Here is a 24,245-nt window from a genome sequence, read left to right on the forward strand (position 1 = left end):
CACTTGAAAATCCAAGTGCTCTTAAAACCATACCTTTTCTTTCCCTCTTAAGACACTTGAATACCTCCCACATTAAAGACATCTCCTTTTGTGCTAAGCTATCAAGACACACTTTCATCTATCAAAATGGATAGAAAGCTATCAAAACACACTTCTCTTTACCTTTTGTGCTAAGCTATCAAGACACACTTTCATCTATCAAAATGGATAGAAAGCTATCAAGACACACTTTCATCTATCCATTGTGTCTTCTCTTTACCTTTTGTGCTAAGCTATCAAGACACACTTTCATCTATCAAAATGGATAGAAAGCTATCAAGACACACTTTCATCTATCAAAATGGATAGACGCTTTCATCTATCAAAATGGATAGAAAGCTATCAAGACACACTTCTATGTAGGATTTAGGATGCATCTTTTGACTATATTTATTAATTAATTAAAAACTAAAATACACCGATTCATTTTTAGCATCTTAGGTGCTAAATAGACGTTGCCCACTTCCATACCTCCCACATCTTTTACCCATCCTCAAACCATTATCTATCAAAAGGCCAAGTTCCACCATGAAAAGAGATTTAACTGAAAATTAAAAAGCAATCAAGCCACACATGAACACTTAGGCATAAAGAGACTACCCACAGACAGCAACAATCTCATACAATAAGCCACAAGGCTCTGCACACGCATCTCAAGTACTCTCTAATATCACACAAACTTCTCTACACAAACTTCTCTCCCCTTTTTTCCTGAAACTCAACTCGTGATTCTATTCTCAAGTACTCTCTAAATATCACACAAACTTCTCTTCCCTTTTTCCCTGAAACTCAACTCATAATTCTATTAATTTTAAAACATTTTATATTTTTATTATAATTCAAATGAATCAATAAGTAGATTAGACTAAGATTCTGTCTATACCTGTCCAAACATATCTGTTTAGTCACATACAATAACGTATGCTTAGTCATCGACGGAATCGTTAGCATATCTTCAAAGCTGATTATTGTTTTTGAGGATTCAGAAATATTTGTAAGTCGTATAGATTTTTATCCAAGCTTATTTAAATCCTTTTAATGTTTAAACGAAAAATGCTGATCAGTTTGGATTAGAGTTTCTAAAATGTCGGAGAACATCAATCAATAAACCAAGGTCATTCTTGGTGGGTTTTAAAACGTCAGTAATCTAACAAAACAACGAAGTAGCATTACACTCGAAGAATTGAGAAAAATCACAGTAGTAGCAAATTCGTTTCTCTAAATAGTCATACATATTACCCCCACATAATTGAATTCCATTCACATTTTCTCCGGTGCCTAACAGAGATGTAGTATGTAGCAGAAAACCTTAAATCAGAGATTACATTGATCCTTATTTTCAAAGTCAGTACAGAATCTCTCAACTTTACATTCGAAGCATTCATTTTTTTCTAACACTCAGAAGAAATAGTGTTTGGCTATAACATATCTCCTCACATTATCCTACGAAATTTCGGATAATGCTATGTTTTCAGTCCTAAGAAATTTCAATAACAATATTATTCTCGATCCAAAAGTTTAAATATTATTTCAAGCGCATATGATTCGAGAACTATTACGCGAGAGCTGAAACTTCGCCTGGGGACTATCAAGTATCAACCACTAGAGCCGAAACTTTGGGCTGAGGAATGTTTTTCGTTATACATGGAACCCATCACCATTTGAGTTTGCAAAACAGTGCCAAAAAGACCTCAGCCTGCAAATTAACGTTGCTGAGACTAGGTATTCATTGTCAGCATTTGACATGTGATTTTTGGCAAAGTCGTCTCTTTAAGAATCACTGTTTTGCAGGCCAACCGCATCATTTTAAAATATTTGATAGTTGTGTGTTGTTCAAGCTGATAGTCATTTTTTCTGTCTGCTTCAACTTGTGAAAGCATTAGACCTCTCTTTGTACTAAAATTACAATAGGCATTTGATACCATGCTCAGCTGCTGAAGTTTACAATTGAAAATTATGTACTAAGCAAAGGATGTTACATAAGCTAAAACTCAGTGACACTAAAAACAAGAGCCATCTTTGGGAGAAAAACAAAATTTTCAGATTGATAAATCTGATGGGTCGTGATCTGATTGTCTGTAAGATGCGCCCACTTCATCACCAGATCTTCTCTTATTGAGGCTTGCCCGTTGCATCAATCGAACCAAGGCTTGCACCACTTCCGACATCGGAGGCCGAAATTCTGGCTCAGGCTGCCATCCCAATTTGAATTATTGCATCATTCCTAAATGATCAGGTGCAAACAAAATTCTGAGCTGTATCTATTTGAAGTTTCAGTATCTTTACCTGGACACACAAAGCAATAATATCTGCAAACCGTGAAAGAGACTTTGCAGGATATATGCCCTTCAATGCTTGATCTACCATTTTTGACAATGCATCAATATCATGAAGCTGAGGTGTAGCCCATCTAACCAAAGATTGTTCTGACCGTGATCTTGAACTGCAGTACACGTGACATATCTTACAGATGTGATACGAAGGAGATAAGTTCCAATAATTTGCATCAACATACAAAAGAAACAAAAACAGAATTACCTGTCAAGTGGCTTTCGTCCTGTCAAAAGCTCTAACATAACCACTCCAAAACTGTATACATCACTCTTCACGGTATAGATCCCTGACATGGCATATTCAGGAGCACTGTATCCAAAGGAACCTAGCATCTGAGTGGAAACCTGTCAAAGACTTCATAACATTTTTGTCACCGTCTGAGGGTAAAAACATATAGAGGATCAAACTAACAGATTCAAGAATTATTCAAGTCATGTTGCAAGCAGTGGATTTCCACTGCAAAACACCATTAAATTGAGGGACAAAGTAGAAAACGTTCACACCTGGCGTTCTGAGCTTGGATTGAAAGCTGCTATTCCACAATCAGAGAGATGAGGATTTAGTTCGTCGTCAAGTAAAATGTTTGCTGACTTGAAATTTCGATGCACCACAGAAGGCATACAAACTTCATGCAAGTACCTGCAGAACATAAATCATTTGAACTAAAATAACACTGGAGAATACTAGACCAACCAGACGAATTTCAGAGAGTACTGTTCAAAAACAAAACTTACTCTAGAGCTCGAGCTGTACCCAACGCAATCCTCACTCGAGAGTTCCATGTCAGCCTCTTGCAACTATCATCTGTGAAGTGTAAGATATCATGCAGTGTTCCATTGCCAAAATATTCATAAACAAGAAGGCACTGGCCATGTTCTGTGCAATAACCCACAAGCTCTGTTATGTTTGGATGTCGTAGCCGTGACATGTTTGAAACAATTTCAAGAAAATCTTCATCTTTCTGTATAGATAATGCTGAATTGTCCATCTTTTTCACTGCCAAAGTCTGACATTTCATACATGACGCCTTAGTTTGCATTCTTCAAAATGAAGACCACGGGTTCTATAAAAATAATCAAATTTGTATGACAAAAAATCATGGAAAAAACAAAGAAATGACAATTCAAAACTTCATACAGAATTTTTTGATTCGGGGCCAAACAAGGTTCGAGAGAGAGTTAATCAGCATTGACCACAGTAAGCACCGCCAAAAATATTAATAAATGTGATTCTTTTCTAATTTCGAGGGTTTATGCTACTTTACTCCATAGTATTGATGGAGATTATGACAGTAAACAAGTAACTAGCAACTGATAGTGCCTGAGTTATCAGTATTTAAACCCCTGGCATGCATCAAATTCGCCAACTAGTTTACAATCACTAGTAACCTGGTATAAAATTGTACTCGTCATTTTTTTGAAAAAACATCACATCCTGCCTATTTCCTGCTTTTATGAGATCTTTGAATGCCTACAAGGTAAACTATGAGAAGATGCCGGATATAAATAATTTCCCTATCAGTTGAATACAAAATTACAACTAGCAAAATATCAGTCCCCTTGGCTAAAGGTGAGAATCATGATGAAGATGATGGTGAGTAGATAAGTTAACTAGAGTGTTAAACACCTGTCTATAGTGGAATACACTCACACTTCACACTTGTTTTTATACTTCTCCCTTTGGTTATATATCCATGTTACAACAAGTTTCTGTGATAGTAACAACAGGGGACAAGGAGATTCCTTTCCTGGATCATTTCCTAGAAGGCCACTTTTTTGGGATGGCTATTAAACAAACTGAGAATTTGTTTATTAGTAAGGAAATTTCAAATATCCATATAATAAACATTCATAAGGCATTCATCATGTACATTATAGAACCTTAATACATTAAGGTTAAACAGAGAAGTTGGTAGCTATGCATATTGCCTTGTGGCTTCAAGATCAATAGACTCTTGAGTATCGTTAGACTCTAGTTGCACGTTGTGATGTTCATCTCAAAGATGCCTTGAGGAGGAGGCACATGGGAGATCGATTAAGGTTCCATTGGATGAGGCAGCTCCTCATAATGGCGATGGCTGATATTTAATATTTAAACTCCGAGGTGCTGATGAGGGAAAGAGACATTTTTTTGGTTTGTCATTATGTAGTTGAGACTTATAGCCTTTGAGCATTTGTTGTAATTTCTATAATGTATATGGACATAGACAATGAGAGCAATTAAATTTTATTAATTTGTTTGTTGACTTTCACGTGAAATCTTTTTTCAAGTTTATAACCTACTTGCCTACCCAAATCATAGATGTTGAGAGTCAAAGGGGAGAGAGTTCTACCAAGGGAAAGAAAATGGCTACTACTGTTGGAAGATGTTTATATGCAATCACAAGAGGTCAGTGAGTCTTCGAAGAGTTCTACCAAGGGAAAGAAAATGACTACTACTATTGGAAGATGTTTATATGCAATCACAAGAGGTCAGTGAGTCTTCGAATGTTTAAATTTCCTTTGCCCATAACATAGAGAAGCTAAGTTCCACAGGCACTCATTTATTTCTTGCCCCTCCCCTCCCCATATACAACCTAATCACCGTGGCTCACTCAACTAGGGTTATTTTGTCACAACCTGTTATCCCTTGTCCACTCATGCACAAAAGATGACAATAAACCTTTGTGTAGCTGCCCCAACAGCCTTTGTTGAACAAATGAATGAATCACACTCTATCCCCAAAAATTTATTTTATATTTTTTTGCTGTTTTCTATAGCTGTTGCAAATTGTACAAGGTCTTTTGCATACACTTTTAACTTTAAAGAGTTTAAAAGATCATTCAATCGATTATTTGAACTTAACATTCTTGCAAAACTCCCACTCCTAGAAGAAACATCCAACAGTACTTCCGTGGCAAAATTTTGTTGAATTTGAATCTTTTCGCTCTCACTGCTTATCATTGTTCTTCTTATTGAAAATTCAAAACAAAACTACAAGTGCAAACATAAAAATAAAATAAAAAAACCCTCCCTAAGAAATCAGATATCAACTTTGGGAACAAAAGACGAAGAAAATGCTATGCACGTATAAAGCATAGGAGCCTTAGGATCCAACACATAAGTGCTTGGGAAAGAGGCAAGTGCATTTGATCGAGGTGCACTCTAATGATGAGAGAGAGCCCAAGCCATGCACAGTGAGACTAAGCATAGAAGAGGATGAGGTATTAATAATAGGCAAGGTTGGTGGGAAACGTACCATGGACCCCTTGGTACCCGAACCGGAGACTGGTTCGTGTATCCTGTGTCGGAGACTTGAGTGGATGAGTTTCGAGTTGCAGGAGACATGGGCAGGAGTCGGCAAGGCATCTCTGGGCGTTTCCGCACCAAAAAAAAAAAAAAACCGTAAAAGCGACGACATAAAGGCGAAAAACACGGGTCAGAACTACGGCACTGAAAGAATTAAGAAAAAAAACTCTAAACACAACATCTTAAAGGCAGAAACACATTTTGGAGCCATTGACAGAGCTGCGCAAACATATTTTGCAAGAATTTTTTATGCAACTTTGCGATTTCGACCCGTGACGACACGATTTTGAATTCGTATTTTTCTGCGACATGATAGATTTTTCAAACTGCTTGCTAGGGTTGAACTTGTTGCAAAATCCAAAATCTGTACAAAATTTTTTGAAAGACTTTTCACTATTTTGCTATTTTGTTTTCCCAATTTTTTCATTTTTTGTTTCACGGTTTTAAAGTTCTTATTCCCTCTGAATTTTGTTCTACTGTTTCGTTTTGTTTTCATTACGTAATAAATACAGTATTCTGTTTGTTTCACAGAATTTTACATCTGATTTTTTGTTTCACAGTTTTTATTGCCTAATTTCTGCGCTGAATATTATTGAAAAAACAGTAAACTTATTTCAATATTAAAAATTAAAATATAAAACTATGCATTTTTAATTTCTATGACTGTATATTCAGAATGAGAATATATAATCATAGAAATTAAAAATAAAAAAGTATAGTTTTATATTTTAATTTTTAATATTGAAATTTTGTTAAATTTAGATCAGGTTTATAATAGACAGGTATTTTAAAAATTTAGTTTTGATCACAATAGAATATAAATAGACTCCAGTCTTATTTAAATTTATTTGATCTACTGCAGAGTATGAAAAACTATCTGAAACAATCTACTTGTATGCTGTTATATTGATCTGCAGATGATATGCTAAATCTACCGTATGCTGAGTGATTCCAATTTATCACATTCAATCTGATATTGTTTCTGCTGTCTGTATATAGTCACGAACTATATATATATATAGACTGCAGTATTTGACTTCCCGCGATCTAGTATATATTCACGTATACAGCATATTATTGACTTGTTGATATCTCATTCTAGTTACCTTCCAAAGAAGATATATCATACTTATATATGAAACTCGAAGTCTTCCTAAGAGGTTCGTGACTAATTACTAAGAGACCGATGCCTATTGAAGACAAACCGATTCACAAATGTAATCGGGATAATAACCAAACCGATACAGATATAATCGGTTATGTATAATTAATAACAAACAATCATAAACGATATTAACCAATACACTAATAGATGGAATCGGTTATGTAAAACCGTTCATAACAAAATGTGATGCAATACGATAATGGATATACACGTGATAGCAAGTATGTCATATGATCAATCAGTAATCACAGGTAGTCTATATAATCATAATACGAACAGGAACAAGTAAGTTGATTACACACAAATGTCTAAGGCCGATAGGCCAATTAGACGTTTGGATTAGTTAGGTTGGTCAGAGGAATCCGACCGTAGCTATAATATCTTTCAACACATTTTATTTTTAATTTACAATCAGTGTAATAAGCTGAGTGAGAATCTATTTAAATTTTATTTTTATTACCAAAAATTTAAAAATTGAAATTATAATTTTATTTTTTTTGTTATTAATATTAATACCATGAAACTCAAAAACTGAAATCAGAAGGAAAAAATAAACTTACAAATTAAAATTAAACTGTGATTTTCATAGCTGAGAACATATGACAAACAGTGAGAAGTTGAGCATTGCAGTGACTGTAGCTAATATTTTTTTGTTCAGATTTAAAATGTCAAAGTGGAGGAAAATAAGGGTTGTACCCACTATGGAAGTATGTGGGCCGAATTCTAGGGCCAAAAGGATCAGGTGGAACAGCCACTATCAAATGCAAACTTTGTCCATTGGCATGGAAAGGTAATTCCGCGAGCTTGAGGGCTCATTTCCTTCACTTGCCATGTAATAGTGTTGAAGGTTGTACAAATGAGTCAGAACGATATGATGTTGTGAGGGAACAAGAAAGGGCTGATGGGAAAGTTGCTATTTGAAGCTCTCTCGCCTCAACAATAGGGCCAACTACTGTAGCTCACAGTCATAATAGAGTCAGAGGTCGATGTGACTTCTAGAGATGTAGCAAATGAACAGGCTCACAAAAAGCCATTCATTGGCAACTCAAACCCCATTGGAAGCAAAAGGCCACTCATTGGCAACTCAAACCCCATTGGAAGATTGTTTGATGTGCAAAGTCGAGAAGCAGTTGATGCAGTGATTGGACGATTCATTTATGCAAGTGGAATACCATTTAATGTTGTTTACTCGCCTTTCTATGGAGAATGGTCCATGTCATCAATAATGCACCAGCAAGTTATAAACCACCTGGGTATGAAAAGGTATGAAAAGCTTTGCAGTAGAGTACGATTCATTTATGCAAGTGGAATACCATTTAATGTTGTTTACTCACCTTTCTATGGAGAATGGTCCATGTCATCAATAATGCACCAGCAAGTTATACACCACATGGGTATGAAAAGCTTTGCACTACTCTAGTCGATAAAGAAAAAACTCGATTAGAGGAACAAATAGCACCATTGAAAAGAGTGTGGGCTACAGAAGGATGTAGTATTGTGATGGATGGGTGGACAATCGTCCACTACTTCATATCATTGTAACATGCAGCAAAGGGCCTTATTTTTTGAAGGCAATAGATTGTTCAAGGCAAGAAAAAATGCAGAATTTCTTCCTAATCGGCTATGTGACAGCATTGAGGAGAAAAAATGCAGAATTTCTTCCTAATCAGCTATGTGACAGCATTGAGGAGGTAGGGGCATCACATGTAGTCCAAGTTGTTACTGATGCTGGCCCTATTTGTCAAGGGGTAGGCATGTTGGTGCAAAAGAGGTCGTTGAATAATGCACTCAAAGATATTGGCAAATTCCAATGGATTTCAAATCTCATAGAAAAGGGCAGAAAAATACAAATGTTTATATGTAAGTATCACACACACAATCCATTTATCATAAATTTGCCAAGGTGGAACTTCTCAAACCTGTTGATACAAGGTTTAGTTTCTTACTTCATTCTTCTTGACTGTCTTGTGTGTTCTACGGTTGTTAGTGATGCATGGGCAGCATCTACATCAGATATTGTAATTGAGGTGAAAGGTATGGTCCTTGATGAGCATTTTTTGGGCTGATGTTAAGTTTGTTGTGAACTTTATCCAACCCATATGTGAGGTGATCAGATTTGCAGATTCAGAAAAGGCATGTCTACATCAGATATTGTAATTGAGGTGAAAGGTATGGTCCTTGATGAGCATTTTTTGGGCTGATGTTAAGTTTGTTGTGAACTTTATCCAACCCATATGTGAGGTGATCAGATTTGCAGATTCAGAGAAGGCATGTTTGGGAGAGGTTTATGAAGTAATAGATTCCATGTGTGAAAGAGTCAAGAAGATAACAAATGCAAAAGATATTTCTCTATATCCTTTGATAGAGGAAAAGTTACATGGAAGATGGAAAAAACTTAACACACCTCTTCATTGTGCTGCCTATGCCCTAAATCCTAAATGTTATGATATAGAAGTGATCAAAAAAAGGGCTCCGCATCCAGATAGAGAGGTTTATGGCCAAGGTGAGGATGCTTCAATTATGAGGAATCAATGGAATAAGTTTTCACGTGGGCAAGGTGATTTTGCTTCTATCAAAGCTATATATGATATGAAAGTAGAGAATGACCCTATAGAGTGGTGGTGGAACCATGGAGGTGAATTTTGCTTCTATCAAAGCTATATATGATATGAAAGTAGAGAATGACCCTATAGAGTGGTGGTGGAACCATGGAGGTGAACCCTTGAATTGCAATCATTTGCAATATGATTGCTCTCACAAGTAGCCAGCTCTTCATCTTGTTGGAGAAATTGGAGTACTTAAGGGTTCATTCATTCACTAAAGAGGAACCAATAAGGATCAAAGAAAGCAAAGAACCCGGTGTACATTCATAGCTCACTTTGTCTTCTCTCTCGTGTAGATCCTGGATACATTGAAGAGCTCTTCATCTTGTTGGAGAAATTGGAGTACTTAAGGGTTCATTCATTCACTAAAGAGGAACCAATAAGGATCAAAGAAAGCAAAGAACCCGATGTACATTCATAGCTCACTTTGTCTTCTCTCTCGTGTAGATCCTGGATACAATGAAGGTCGTGTAGATCCTGGATTCCTTCAGCAAAATGGGATCAAATTTCACCTAATGGAGAAGTTGCAGCCATTGTGGATGAAGTGGTTGAAGCAGATGGACTAGATGGACTAGCTGATTTACCTCCTATTATTATGGACTAGCTGATTTACCTCCTATTGTGTAGATCCTGGATACAATGAAGGTCGTGTAGATCCTGGATTCCTTCAGCAAAATGGGATCAAATTTCACCTAATGGAGAAGTTGCAGCCATTGTGGATGAAGTGGTTGAAGCAGATGGACTAGATGGACTAGCTGATTTACCTCCTATTATTATGGACTAGCTGATTTACCTCCTATTATTCTACCATCAGAGAAGCCCGAATTTGAGAGTGATGACTATTTGGAGAGCCTCATAGCTGATACAATGAAGGTCCTTCAGCAAAATGGGATCAAATTTCACCTAATGGAGAAGTTGTTGCAGCCATTGTGGATGAAGTGGTTGAAGCAGATGGACTAGATGGACTAGCTGATTTACCTCCTATTATTCTACCATCAGAGAAGCCCGAATTTGAGAGTGATGACTATTTGGAGAGCTACGAGTGATGAGAGTGATAGTGATGACTATTTGAAGAGCCTCATAGCTGAGGACCTTGATATGGATGATCATGGCATAGAAGAGTAGATGATAGATATAAGATTTCTGACTTTTGTTTTCATTTTTTTGTTTGCATATCAGCTTGCTGCTTATGAAGCTATTTTCAATATGTAATAGGTTGAAACTTTGACATAACGATTGTATGACATTTTGATTTGACTCATTTTACATTTGTGTACTTAAACTTCAAAGTTAATGTTAATTCTTGTTTTGAAAGTTCAATGTCATTATATTTTCAGATTTTCGATTTTCTATAAATTATTAAATTATATTAAAAACAAATTGTCATCTCCAAGTACCCCGTCTCCGGCGTTTCCAAGTACCCAATCTCCCATGCAACCTTGATAATAGGTCCTCCATCACTAGAGGGAGTCAACTGACATTTAAGCTAACACAGCTTTTTCTTGTTTGAGGGCAACCAAATTCAACGAGGAAGAATTTGTAATGTCTCCTTTTGAACCAGCATCATGAGAAAAATTAGGATCGGTGAAATCATGAATAAGGCAGATGAGTCAATTTAGGTCAGTTAAATAAAGAAATAATAAGGCATCAGTTAGTCAAGGTCAATCAATCAAGGATAGATTTATCAATTAATTGTTATCAATTGAGGAAGGAACTCGTTAGTTATAATGCGATCAATTGCGGACAGGATTGCCTATGATTGAGGAAGCATACAGTATATAGGTAGCGCTGGAAGAAAAAGAAAAGTACACTTCAAAAATGAGTGAAAAAAACGAAACTTTATTATCAAGCTTGAGATGTTGTCACGACCAATGGCATTTGGAGGCAAAGCCCTTCAATTCTGTCAATCTGATTTCTTGGGAACAGAAACCCTCAAGAAGCAATCCATAGTCCTAATTTCTTAGGGACAAAAACCCTTAAGAAGGCTTAAGAATCAATTTGTGACAAAGAATGTCAGAAAGACCACACAGAGCATCATCAGGAGTAGCGAAGTTTTTAGACTTGCACATTACAAGGTGCCATCAGAATAATCAAAGGCATAGTAGGTGCACCCAGAAAGTTGCATCAATCTATTGAATTTCGAAGGATGTGTGTATTTGAATAAGAGATAAAATAAAATGTCTATTGTTAGCATATTTCAAGGTGTCAGATTGGTAGATTTCAATTTAAATGTATATGTTTGAAGTTGTATCAGACTAGCAGAAGTTGTTTTCTATGTGCATTTAGTTCAGGACTTTACAATTTGCCCTTACAAGTTTTTGGAAAAGTTTGCCAATGGTCCATTTGATATTAAAAAATCAAACTTTACAACGATTTACAATAAGATTTAATGCCAAAAAACAATGATTCAAGGGGGATTCATCTGTTGCAATGTTATTTTTTCACCAGTGAATCCCAGGGCAGCACATAATTGTGAATGCACAAATCCTGCACATTGTCTTGGGGTATGCAGTCAGTTCTCACTCAAACAAAGGGCTGAGATAAGGAAATTATACAGTGGTCATATCTCCTCGAAATTTTGCTACATGGCATCAGCAATGACAAGTTTTTCTACAGTTTCTAGTACTCTACATCTGCAAGTCCCTATTTTTGGGTCGCATGCGTAGGATGAAACATAAGGCCACTAGTTTAGCTCCAAACCCAGAGATAGAGGCATTCAATGTACAGGCCAACAAACGATGAGAGAGATGTTGCTCACTCTCTTTATTTCGAGGAAATTTCCAAGATTGTATGAGCAAGGGTCGCATGCATAGGATGAAACATAAGGCCACTAATTTAACTCCAAACCCAGAGATAGATGCATTCAATGTACAAGCCAACAAACGATGAGAGAGATGTTGCTCACTCTCTTTATTTCGAGGAAATTTCCAAGATTGTACGAGCAAGGCCTGCTATCTTGGATAGGAACTATTACGTGAAAAATGTACTGATGGAGGAAATGAAAACCACATGGTCTTTCTTGGGGTGCAGCATTACCGTGGATGGATGCATGGATGAACATGATCCACCATCAACTCATCAATATTATGGTCACATTTAAGGAGGGTCCTTGCTTCCTTATGGTAATCGATTGTTATGGTAACTGCAAGGATACAAACTTCCAGTTTCAAATCCTCAAAGATGCCATTTGCAAGTTGTGCAAGCTGTGGCATATGTGTGCACAGCAGCCAAAAAGTTGGTTGAAGCTGCCTATAAGCATAGCTTCCTGACATTTTGTGTGCATGTAGTTAACAATTCACTCGAAGAAATCAACAAAATTGAACAGATAAACACATTGCAGTCAAGGCAAGAGTTGTGAAAAAGTCTATTTGCAATCGCCATGTGTCGCATGCACCAATAAAATATGCATCGTAATTCATTCTATTAGTAAGGATGATTGAGTTACACAAGTCCTTGCAACTAATCATAATGACACGGAAGTGGAAGACAAACAAAGTAGGGTTTGAGGGTGAAGGAAGTGGTGAAGAGCACCAGTTTATGGTCAAAATTGTCAAATGTCAAATATGGGATCTTCGCCTCAGATATATGAATGCATGGATAGCATGCTCAAACAACGAAGGCCATCGTTCAACATATAGACCCCACGTTGTAGTCCATCATTCAGCACATTCAGCCTATCATTCAACATATGTGGGAGAAGCTCAACACTCCTTTGCGTTGTGCACTAAAACTAAGGTAGTATGTGCAAAGTCCTAGAAGACTTCTCCTCAAAGATACCCTAGAAGACTCCTTTGCACATGATTGTTGTGTACTAATCCTAAGGTGGCATGTGCAAAGACCTAGAAGACTTCTCCCCACAGATACCCTAAAGGTGAGGAGGGACTTCATGAAGGGCATAGGAAGATAGACTACTAAGGAATTAACCCAACACGAGTGCATCACATTTGTCAAACTCAAGGGCTACATGAGTTCCGAAAAGATAGATACTCCGGCACAAGAGAAACCAATGAGTTGAGACTTTGGTACAAGAAAACCCAATGAGTTGATGCCAATAGTATGGGCCTCTTATCATTAATATGCACAATGGTGAATTGACTCTTACTATAAATTTGTAGTTCCTCTATTGTTGAGAGGAACTAGTCTACATACAACTTCATCGACTCCATCAAGAGGCATACCTCTAGGAGAACAAAGACAATCTATACACAATGCTTTGTATCTCGTGGATCACACGAGATTTATTAGTGCAAAGAGATTTTAGCAACAGGATGAAATATATAACCAAAGGACCTGACAAAGATTGACAAGGATAGATTCCCACATACAAGATTGGCCAAGGTTGTAATGCCCCTTTTTTATTTTGTTCTTATTTTTCCTTAAATATAATAGAACCTAACACACAATAAGACTTGTAAAGTCAATTATCAATAAAAATGTTGTGATTTTATTTCTCACTTAATGGTTGCTGTTAAATTTGAATTTTATTGTTTTGGACACTCAGAAATCAGCTTACATTTATGTCAAGTATTTGCTCTTGTAGAATTATTGAATTACAGATTATTTGAAGTCTGGTGCAGTTTAACACACTGAAATGCCTTCGGCAAATAACTTCCAATCTGCTTGAGTTAAGTTTTTCTCCACCAACTCTACAAGGAAAAGAAAAAGGGTTTTCGTCCTCTAAATTTTAGGCCTGGAGGGGTTTCGCCCTCAGGCTGTTAAAACACAAAATCTGCTCCACAGGAAATACAATCCAGTATGTAAAGATGTCTTCAATGATGCGTTCCATACTCCTTCCTTGATTTCTTTAATATCCTTCTCTTCCAAAGAATGCCGCCCTTTATTTGTCTTTTAGCAACAAATTAAATTTTTAACTAACTTTTGTGTCTCCCAAAAACAGGCACTGTCCATGATTTGGTTTAAACTGTTTTCTCCATTCCCAAAACATGTTAATGAATGACAGTGATCTGTAGGATATAGGAAAAAAAAACCACCAATTTGCAGGGAAAAGGCTGCCCCACTTAATATAAAGTTAAGGCGAAGGCCTTACAAATCTAGCAATTCCAATGATTAAAAGTATGCCACGATACTTTGTGGCTTAAACATGATGAATAATCTAAATATTATACAAAAAACGCTCGTCTTTGATCATTGGATCAGTTGATTGTCAAATTACCAAACTCTATATATTTTGACCTCTTTAGAAATTTCAGCTTCTTTTACTCAATATTGTTTACATAAATCATTAAATTATAAATTGCAACTTCTTTTACCAATTTTGGAATAAATTTTGCTATTAAATTAATATTTGTCCCCACATCATCACCAAAATCTAAATAATATATACAAAAAAAAAAGACTGACCGTCCCCCGAAACTCATCCCCCCATCCCCACAATTCAGAGGAAAACTGATGTTTATCACATACGACTCATTTGATTATATAGCAGGCCTGCTTCATATCCATGCCATGAGTCATCCTCATAGAATGCTTATTTAGCATTTATATTGTATCACTAAATGATGGTGATCTTTCCTATATGTACTTTCAGGTAGTTTTTGGTACAATCTTCTCTTACGTTATCCCCATGGTTTCTCAATCTCCAAGGGTGGAGGAGAAGTCCTCCAATGTTGTTATAAACTTGTTCCATTATAACCCTATTCCAAACTCCAAGAAACTTTTTTGGAAGCTACTAAATATTTCCATTATCTTCAATGGAAATGAAATACTATACTCACTTCTCTATGCTTTCCAATCTATGCAATTCTACAAGCATGATATTTAGAAAGGATAATAGTTAAAACAAATATATTATTTGTAGTTCCAAAGAATAGAAAACAGTTATTGTTTACAGGAAATACATACCTTTCCATTAGGAAACTCTGCTTTATAAACTCGTCCAAGAGCACCCTCGCCAATAAGATTTTCTTGACTGAAACTGTTTGTTGCCACCTGCAAATCTGCTATAGAATATGCTATTGCAGTTATTGGAATTTTAGATCTCTTGGTAGCAGAATTATTTCCAGTACCCTTGTCACCATTTGTTTTGTGGCGTTCTGAAGGTGGAGGCTTAAGTGTGATGACAGGAGATGATGCCTTTATTTTCGGTTCTGTGCTTTCCTTTGCTACTGCATCAAATATACCATGTTATACTATATAGATTCATCTTCTCAAGACTTACAGTACATTACTGGTCCTAGCTTTCTTAAGAATATACAGGTGATATATATATTCCTTGAAAAATATTAAAGATGTGCATATATTTCTAAAAGCTTGGTTGAAACAGGCAGCTATCAATTTGGAATATTATTCACATGAATGAGTTTAACACAGTGGAGATACCTTAGAAAAGATAAATGTATATCAAATGGGAAAATGCTTCCATAAAAGACAAGAAAGAAAAGGCGTAACTAACTACCACCATGGGCAAGCACAGTTAGAATAATACCTTTAGCTGTGAAAGAAGGATGAGGACTCAATGATGCACCAGTCTTAACCTCCTCTTCAACATGTTTTCTCCTTGGAGACCTCCAGAAAAAGAAAACAATTATAAACACAACTGCAACAGCTACTAGAATCCCTGCAATCGCTATTCCTGCTATTACTCCACTAGCCAGACCTCCCTTATCAGTATTTTGATCCTTTAAAAGGCCTGGGGGACTCTTTGAATTTGGAGAAATATTTCTCGGGTTGCCACTGGTATTATGGCCACTAACAGGTTTGTGAGAAGGTGGAGGTGGAGTGTATGGTGGAGGAGGAGGAGCAGGGCCTGTATTGAAAGCATTACCACCAGTTCTGCAACACAATCACATATTAAGATATATATATAAGTATCTTTCAAACGACAACAAGTATACAACACAAACAAATGTTCATCTTTATACAGCACGACTATATTGACTATTAAATTACTAGTGATTGAAAGAAGAAAAGGGAATCACGAATCCTTACTTAAAATTTGGATTTGATTGGAATTCTGTTGGTACCCACCCGGTAAAATCATTATTTTCAATATTCCTGGAAACAACAGCCAATGAAACATTTGGTTTTGTGATAAACATCTAAGTTAGGAAAAGTCTCTCCCATTCATATTATCAACAAAAACTATGAAGTAATTAAGAATAGGCTTACAAGTCAATTAGAGGAAGACTAGACAGTAAATTAATAGGTCCAGAAAGTTGATTATTTTGCACGAACCTGCAAAGTTCATATCCAATAGACATGGTGAGTTTCATTTTCAATAAGCATATATTTCTACACTCAAAACATTATAACCTTCCATCACTTACAGCATAGAAAGATTTGACAGCGAACTGAAACTTGATGGCAGGTTTTGTGAAAAAGAATTGAACGATAAATCCCTGCCAATGCCAAAAACATAACTTCAAATTTGATGCCTCACTTCAACTCCAATAAAACAATTATATATTGGAAAAAGCAAACATTTGCCCTCCTAAGAGCAATGATTTTGCATTAAAAGAGAGATAATTTTCTATCTAGCACAAACAGTTAGGTTTTTAGACATCAAACTGGAGGAAGTGATATACAAAGAATAAAGATGAATTAGAATGTGCCCAATAGAGTCTTCAACATAAAATTGGAGGAGGTGATTTAAAAAGAATATAAGTCCCCTTATCATGAAAATTTAAATTCAAAAGAATATAGATTGGTGAGAAACCAAGGATCCACTTCGCCAGTTCGATAAAATTTTGAAAATGGGTTTTGGGTTTGTTTGGGTTTGTTAGTACATTATATAATAGTATACATTATAATATAATTCTAAGTTGCCAGGTTCTCCACTAGGACCCCCCGGATCGCGGTCCAGGTCCAAATCTAGTTCTCCCTGGGTCTCTCTGGATCTGAACAGGGTCCGGCCCAAACCCAGAAGAATCCAGGAAGAATTTCAACGGATTTTGCAGAAATTGTCAAGAATTTGGCATAAAAGACAATTTTTGTTGACTTTTTTTAATTGTTTTTTAATGCCAAAAGGCAAGTTCAACCCCCCAACCCTAATTCGATGCCTTAAAACACTAAAAAGGTAAAACCTACTTCATTTTTGCATAATAGAATGAAAATTTAAAAACATAACTTCTTTGCTCCATTGCTGAACTTCGTTTTTTTATCAGTGATGGCTGATTGTTGTAGCTTGACATTATTATTTTTGAACTAAAACATTAATATGGTGGTGTATTTACTGTTTTTCTATGTTATTTGAACTAAAACTTTAATATATGATGGTGTATTTTGCTATGCTTTTTGACTATTAGCATAGTGGTGTATTTTGAACTTAACTACTGCTGCATATATGTATATATTTTTTATTTTTATATGTTATTGTACTAACGAACCCAAGACGAACACAAAACCCTAAAAGAAAATTTGGCCGAACCCAAGCCAGAACCAGCAACTAAGATATAATTTAAATTAATAATAATGTATGAGTATGACTGCCAGACGCCTCTTATTGAAACCAATGATCTGTGTGATCCTTCCATTACAAAGGACCCATTTGATCTATCGGCATTTCAGTAATATCTGACTTTTCCATTTCTAGTTTGGCTTGGCTGCAAACCTAGTGTACTATTTACTCGAAGTAACCAACTATGCATGGAAATTTGATCCTAGGACTTTGTGCATCATTTAATCCTATAGCCTATAATAACCAGAGTTACATGCTCAAGAATATTATTTGTATAGTCAAGTTCTAAACGAAAAGAATATTTGCTTGGATAGAGATTCAGGTGAGTGAATCCAGGCACAATATGGTCTCATTTTATCTCTGCAACATTTGACTTGCCTTAACCACCTTAATCACAAACAGGAAAAAGTAATTTAATACTCAAGCAGCTCACTATTGCTAGTTGGTGACGATTTTGGCAAAAGTTTGATAATCTCGTCACATTACATAGAAAAAGACCAGGCAGAAAACGTATAAATAAACAAATTCCATTTGGCACATATAGAAGCAATTTCATAGTACAAACTGCAATGCATAAGTTTTTGCAGGTTAGTTACCAATCACACTCTTCACTTGTGAACAAGTGTCACCTGCCAGAAACTAGATTACCTGAAATAGTAAATACAGAAAATTGCTGCGGTCCCCCTAAAAAGAGTGGTGGCACATGCCTTATTTGAGCAGTGAAGATTACACTTAAAAGGATGCACCTTCTCTGCTACAGATACTTTCATTAGATGAGTAGAATACATCCTAACAAAGAGTACCCACTTCCAACACCATTACAGAATATCTGGAGACAAATATCTTAGACAATTTTTGATATCACAATACTAAAACATCAACTTCTATCACTAGTGTTGATTCACTCAACAGAATACTCAAAATTCCGACTAGTAACAAGAAATTATCAAATGCAATCCAGAGAGTCCTTTCCAAACATTTGGATGACAAAAAGGCAGTGCTATACTCTTCACCTTACAGCTCAGCATTTGCAGAAATGCACTATTTCCTACTCATCACATCTTACCTACTTCCCCACATGCTAGATTGTTCTGCAGATTACACAGCAGATAAGTGGATCTTCGAATAAGGCATCTCCAAATTCATTTCAAGTTCTGAAGATTACAGCTAGATTGTTCTGCAGATTACAGGCAACAGATAAGTGGATCTTAGAATAAGGCATCTCCAAATTCATTTCAGGTTATCAAAATGGCACAATGTCAAGAAGGGTAAGTGCTTCAATTGAAAGTTGAAGACTTATCCCCATCTTTCCCACATCCACACCTCAGATGATGTAAGAATGCAAGCAATTTCATACTAACTTTTTGTTCATACTAACTTTTTGTTCTAAAGGAAAGAAATTGTTAACTCTCAGCACACACAGTGGACATGATAGGTCAGTGATTGCTAGGCTAATGCAAGCATTGTAAATTTGCAAGCGATCTAATTGATGACATTTTGTTCTGTAGTTGAAAATTTGTGAATTCCTGGCACACTTTAGGGACCTACATTCCCCAAAGCAAGAAGCATCAGTAAATTCTAGATGTGCAGGTGCAAGCTTCAATACCATTACAGCCTCTGCAATCGAGGATGGATAGTGGAAATAAAAATTTCCTGTTCATAAGGAGCTGAGAAATTGAACCATTCAAATCAAGCCAAAAAATGATGCCTAGGCCTTAAATAGGAAAAGCATCTATTGTTTAGTTTTCAAAAATTCATGCACTCTTAGAAGTTTGTGCCTCTCTTCCTCAAGGGATAAGCATTCACTAAATGTCTTGCATTCATAAATACAGTGGCTATTAATTACAAAGTAATCCACATCCAGCTCAAGCAGCCATAAGTAGCAATAAATTAATAATACATCTACAAGAATACTTTCAATGGCAGCAAAATTGTACACAATTCTCCCACACTCTTGGGATAAAGATATTCAATAAGAAGGACAACCCGTATTGGTGACGCCAGTAGTCACATAGAGAGCTATCCAAATGAAGGGGACATGTTATCTTTTTTTATGAGAGCTACCCTCAGTCTTTTTGGTCCATTTCTTGACCCTTTCCAGACATGGACTTTATGGTTCAATCTGTTTCATTAAAGTGCATTGTCTTGGAACCTGGTTTCCCGAAAAGAATTCACATTGTACCTTGCTGTCAGTTTCCAAATTCTCTACTGCAGACTTTTTGTATCTATGATTGTATCTGAGGTTTGCACAGTCCATAATATGGTTCTCATTTTGTCTGTTTATGTTTCCAGGCCACTTACAAAGGCATCATCCCTAAAAATGGTTCTCATTTTGTCTGTTTATGTTTCCAGGCCACTCAAAAAGGCATCATTTTTCGCATCATTCTTCTTTTTTGTGTCTAGAAGTCATGTTAAGTGTTTTCTGCTGAGGTCTAGTTTGGTTTGGTCATGTTCTTACATGGCGGTTTTCTTGTTTTCCTCAACAGTTAAGAAAATGCCCTGCCTGCACAGTTAATGGTTATAAACTTATATCTCTAGCATTCAAGCCAGGTTGATCGGTCAATTGTTTTGGAGAAGCTGTGGATATTCTGAATCTTTACATTTGACCAGCTTCACAATTTCTACAAGCAAAAACGTTTAATCTCAAGATGTTTGTAATGTCCCCTACTGGGAGGCTGCCAATTCCCAAGGAAAACATACATCACTACTCATTATTTTTGCCTTTAGACTAATTACACAAACTAAGTAACTATGTTTGCTCATAGTACAACTGATATTGTCCACATTCAAGCTCTAATCTTAATCCCTTCTAATTCTCAACCCTGGATGGGGATTTACTTGTCTAGGGTGTGATGACACCACCTCATAATGCAGCCCAGATTTCAGGAACATCAGTCCATTCACCCTTGGGGCTCATAATGCAGCCCAGATTTCAGCAACACCGGTCCATTCACCCTTGGGGCTCTACAGGTGTGACGTGGCCCAAGCTATTTTACCTTTAAGTTGTAAACCTACGCTTGTTGCCTATGTGGACACCCGCAATTGGTCCACGTAAATAAATAATTCTTATTCTAAAAATGGTAGCAAAGTTGTGTGCAGTATTTGCATGTTCAATTTTTAATTTTGCAGTGTGGTCTCTGGGATTCCAAATATCTACAGATGTTGTCCCTAAGCGGGTCCACAAGAAATCTATACATATCCCACTTTCAATCTTGAGGCAATGATAAAAAATTTGACCATCCACGTACTGAGTTCTTGCAATTTCCCAAGAAGGCCTCTAACTTTGATTAAATCAATGTTGCATTGAGTTGAGTTGACATAAAACTAATGCTTCCACCATGGTGGTTCCTTGTGATATCAGTTAGTATGAACTTTACAAGTGGTGTGGTTCCTTATAATGTTAGAAGTGGCATGATGTGGTTGATTTCCACTATCTATAGATTTTGTCAAGGTGGACCCATAAGAGATGTTTAGATCTTCAGCAGTCATTGATCTCAATGCCAATTTTCTCGACCGTCAACTTGCCACATTTTTCAAACACATAATGCAAAATGCTTCAAAATTTCAACTTTCAAATCCTCAACAAAAAAAACAAAAGAAAACCAACCTTTTGCATTAATGGGCATTTTTTAAGCCCTAATTTGTGGGCTTATATCGGATCTTACATGTACAATCACCTTTGCAAACAACATACTTGAGCACAAAGCAAATTATTGCAATTAAGAAGTTGTTTTCTACAAATCGGATTGCAACTACAAATCAAGGTGTCTAGGTGATGATTTCTAAGTATTATAAAGTAAGAGCTGATATACTATATGCTTTGTTCAGATTAAGTTGACGTTGTCAAGAAATTACATTGGGAAATTACAATAGCCAAGAGAAGTGATTCCTATCAAAATTGTGGATTGGGAGGTTAGTGCATAATTTTTCAACACAATTGGTCTGTGGAATTTCATCATTGAGACTTTCTTCCAATGTTCCACAAGAGCACATTGCCCCCAAAACCTATCATTTTTTAGTCGAGGATGACCTAGAGACAAGGATGATATTGGAAAAGATTTCCCTACCATGCTACCACCACCGCCAATAGTAGACAAGGGTTTTCCTAAAGACAACTCCTCGAAGGAGATATTTTTGGGGCATCCCCTTGATTTGAAAAATTCAAGGAAATGTCAAGACATCACCAAGACCCTTAGGAGACTTGTCGACATCCCTCAAATACATAAAAAATGTCCAACTAAGCCCTTCATCAAACAAATAAAAAAAAAATTGAAGGAATTTGGGCATTTTTTTAGGTTTAGGCAACTCAACCTTTATAGTCTCTAAAAAATCCACCAACCCAAAGCTCTATGGTACCATGCTTTTTTCCAATTGCATAATCTCAAGCCCTACCTCTAAGAAAGATAACCCTACCAAGACCTCTAAACCATAGTTACAAGCCTCGGACTCGGCAAGCTGATTTTGGACTCGGACTCGGACTCGGAGCCCAAACTCGGCAAATTGTAAAACCCAAGAAATTCAAAGGTTTTTAACAATTTTAAACTTCTTTCATGCATTTTTTATTAAATAAACATTAAAGACACAATAATCTCATCAAATAGAAGCATATACACGAGTTTACATTGATCACAAAGTATAAATGCAAATTTTAGGCTTGCGCTGAAGGAAATAAGCTAAACTAAATAACACATTAGAAATATAGATAGTGTCAAATGTCTACAAAATTCATGGAATATGAAATCCATGTCATCAAAAGTGCAAAACATATATCAAGTTCAACATAAAAGCTAGAGCCTAGAAGCCTAAGGCTCAGAGGAGCCAATATCAGTGATCATTGATCACTCGACCCCGCAACCGTCCTACATGTGCACCTAAGATAGGTTCTAGAACATTCTGCAGCCATGATATCTGCCTGTGTCTCAGGCTCAAGCTCAACCTCAGTGACATCAACATCCTCATCCACTATTGTTATATGGAGCCTAATTAGACTCGGAGGATAAATTTCCCCCTTTTATCTGCGCAGTTTCCCCCCAGTTTCCCCCCAAATTATTCAACGGGGGTTTGGGGGCAACGACCCCAAGACAGCTCCCCTTGGTACAGGGCAGGGTCAAGGGGCAGCGCCCCTTGGTACAGGGCGGGGTCAAGAGGTAGCACCCCTGAAAGCTCAAACGACTTTTATTTCATTCCTTTGTTTAATCTTTATCTGCATTTAATTGCTATTTTCTACATGCAATTCCTAGTATCCACATCATCCTTGGACATAGTCACTGTTTATTCCACTTAAAAGAGACTTTTTAAATTTTTTTGGTTTTTTTAATTGTTGCTTGGGCGGCAGGGTCTAGGCCTCGGGACTCAGCGAGTCTGCCAAGACCCAGCCAGACTCAGCCGAGTCCGAGCCCAAGGGCGCCTGGCCTTTGCGAGTCTTGTAACTATGCTCTAAACATACCCTAAGCTAGGAGGAAGCCTGCACCATCAACCATGATACCCTAAGAAATAAAGAACTATATGGTGTTTACCTCCAACCTTTTAAATTGCCCAAACGTGTTCCTACCAAGATAGCCATTTCAAAGGTAGTAATAAAACAATGGCTTCTACTGATCATGTCCAGACTTTTAACTTGCACAAATGTATTCCTACCAAGATAGCCATTTTGGAGCCAATTCAACAAATGATTTCTATTGATGATGTACAATTCAAGGCAACTAGCAAGTTGCACAAATGTATTCCTACCAAGATAGCCACTTTGGAGCCAATTCAACAAATGATTTCTATTGATGATGTACAATTCAAGGCAACTAGCAAAGGCACAATATTGTAATCAACCTTTGAAGTTCATGGTTTCCAATTTCAGAACAAAAAAGAATGTAACAATGACAGAAATTTTGAATGGCCTTAACATGGATAGTGCATATTTTTAGATTCAATAAAAATACAGTTGCAGGTTTGAGAGTTCAATACTTTGTATTTATTGTTCATACTTTCAGCTGTATGTATTTGTGGAATAGCAGACTGAGATATTTTTGTTTTGATCGACATTTGTGGATTTTAAGCTATCTAGATTTAGGGTTCAATTTTGAATGGACTTAACATGGATAGTGCATATTTTCAGATTTACTAAAAATAGTGTTGCAGGTTTGAGATTCATACTTTCAGCAGTATGTATTTGTGGAATAGCATACTGAGATATTTTTGTTTTGATTGATGTTTGTGAATTTTAAGCTATCTAGATTTAGGGTTAAATTTTCTTAGAGACGAATCTGCTTACCATGGTCTAAAAATCAGCTACTAGACAAATTTTATAGTGAATTCTGTAGAGATTTTTTCATTATATGATTCCTGAAATGATAATTAATTATTTTGTTGAATAAAGGAGAGGAATACTCTTTATATAGAAAATTACA

The 24,245-nt window shown here is 36.4% G+C and overlaps 1 protein-coding gene across 2 annotated transcripts in view; it reads right to left on the reverse strand.

The window, feature by feature from the left end:
• Positions 1-1,336: 1,336 nt before the first annotated feature.
• The window catches only part of LOC131030828 (protein STRUBBELIG-RECEPTOR FAMILY 8), a 40,055-nt gene continuing 17,146 nt past the window's right edge, over positions 1,337-24,245 (reverse strand). Inside the window, exons 7-16 of one of the 2 annotated variants that reach the window (XM_057961757.2) lie at positions 16,715-16,786; positions 16,557-16,622; positions 16,377-16,442; positions 15,874-16,220; positions 15,291-15,550; positions 3,108-3,379; positions 2,877-3,012; positions 2,578-2,717; positions 2,326-2,482; positions 1,337-2,231 (exon numbers count right to left, since the gene is read on the reverse strand). In XM_057961757.2, coding sequence (XP_057817740.1) covers positions 2,079-2,231; positions 2,326-2,482; positions 2,578-2,717; positions 2,877-3,012; positions 3,108-3,379; positions 15,291-15,550; positions 15,874-16,220; positions 16,377-16,442; positions 16,557-16,622; positions 16,715-16,786 — 1,669 coding nt within the window. In that variant the 3' untranslated portion in view covers positions 1,337-2,078. Of the gene's footprint in view, positions 2,232-2,325; positions 2,483-2,577; positions 2,718-2,876; positions 3,013-3,107; positions 3,380-15,290; positions 15,554-15,873; positions 16,221-16,376; positions 16,443-16,556; positions 16,623-16,714; positions 16,787-24,245 lie in introns of both variants that reach the window. The other variant, XM_057961749.2, reaches the window with a different exon arrangement.

This window comes from Cryptomeria japonica, chromosome 4 (assembly GCF_030272615.1).
Source record: "Cryptomeria japonica chromosome 4, Sugi_1.0, whole genome shotgun sequence".
NCBI lineage: Eukaryota > Viridiplantae > Streptophyta > Pinopsida > Cupressales > Cupressaceae > Cryptomeria > Cryptomeria japonica.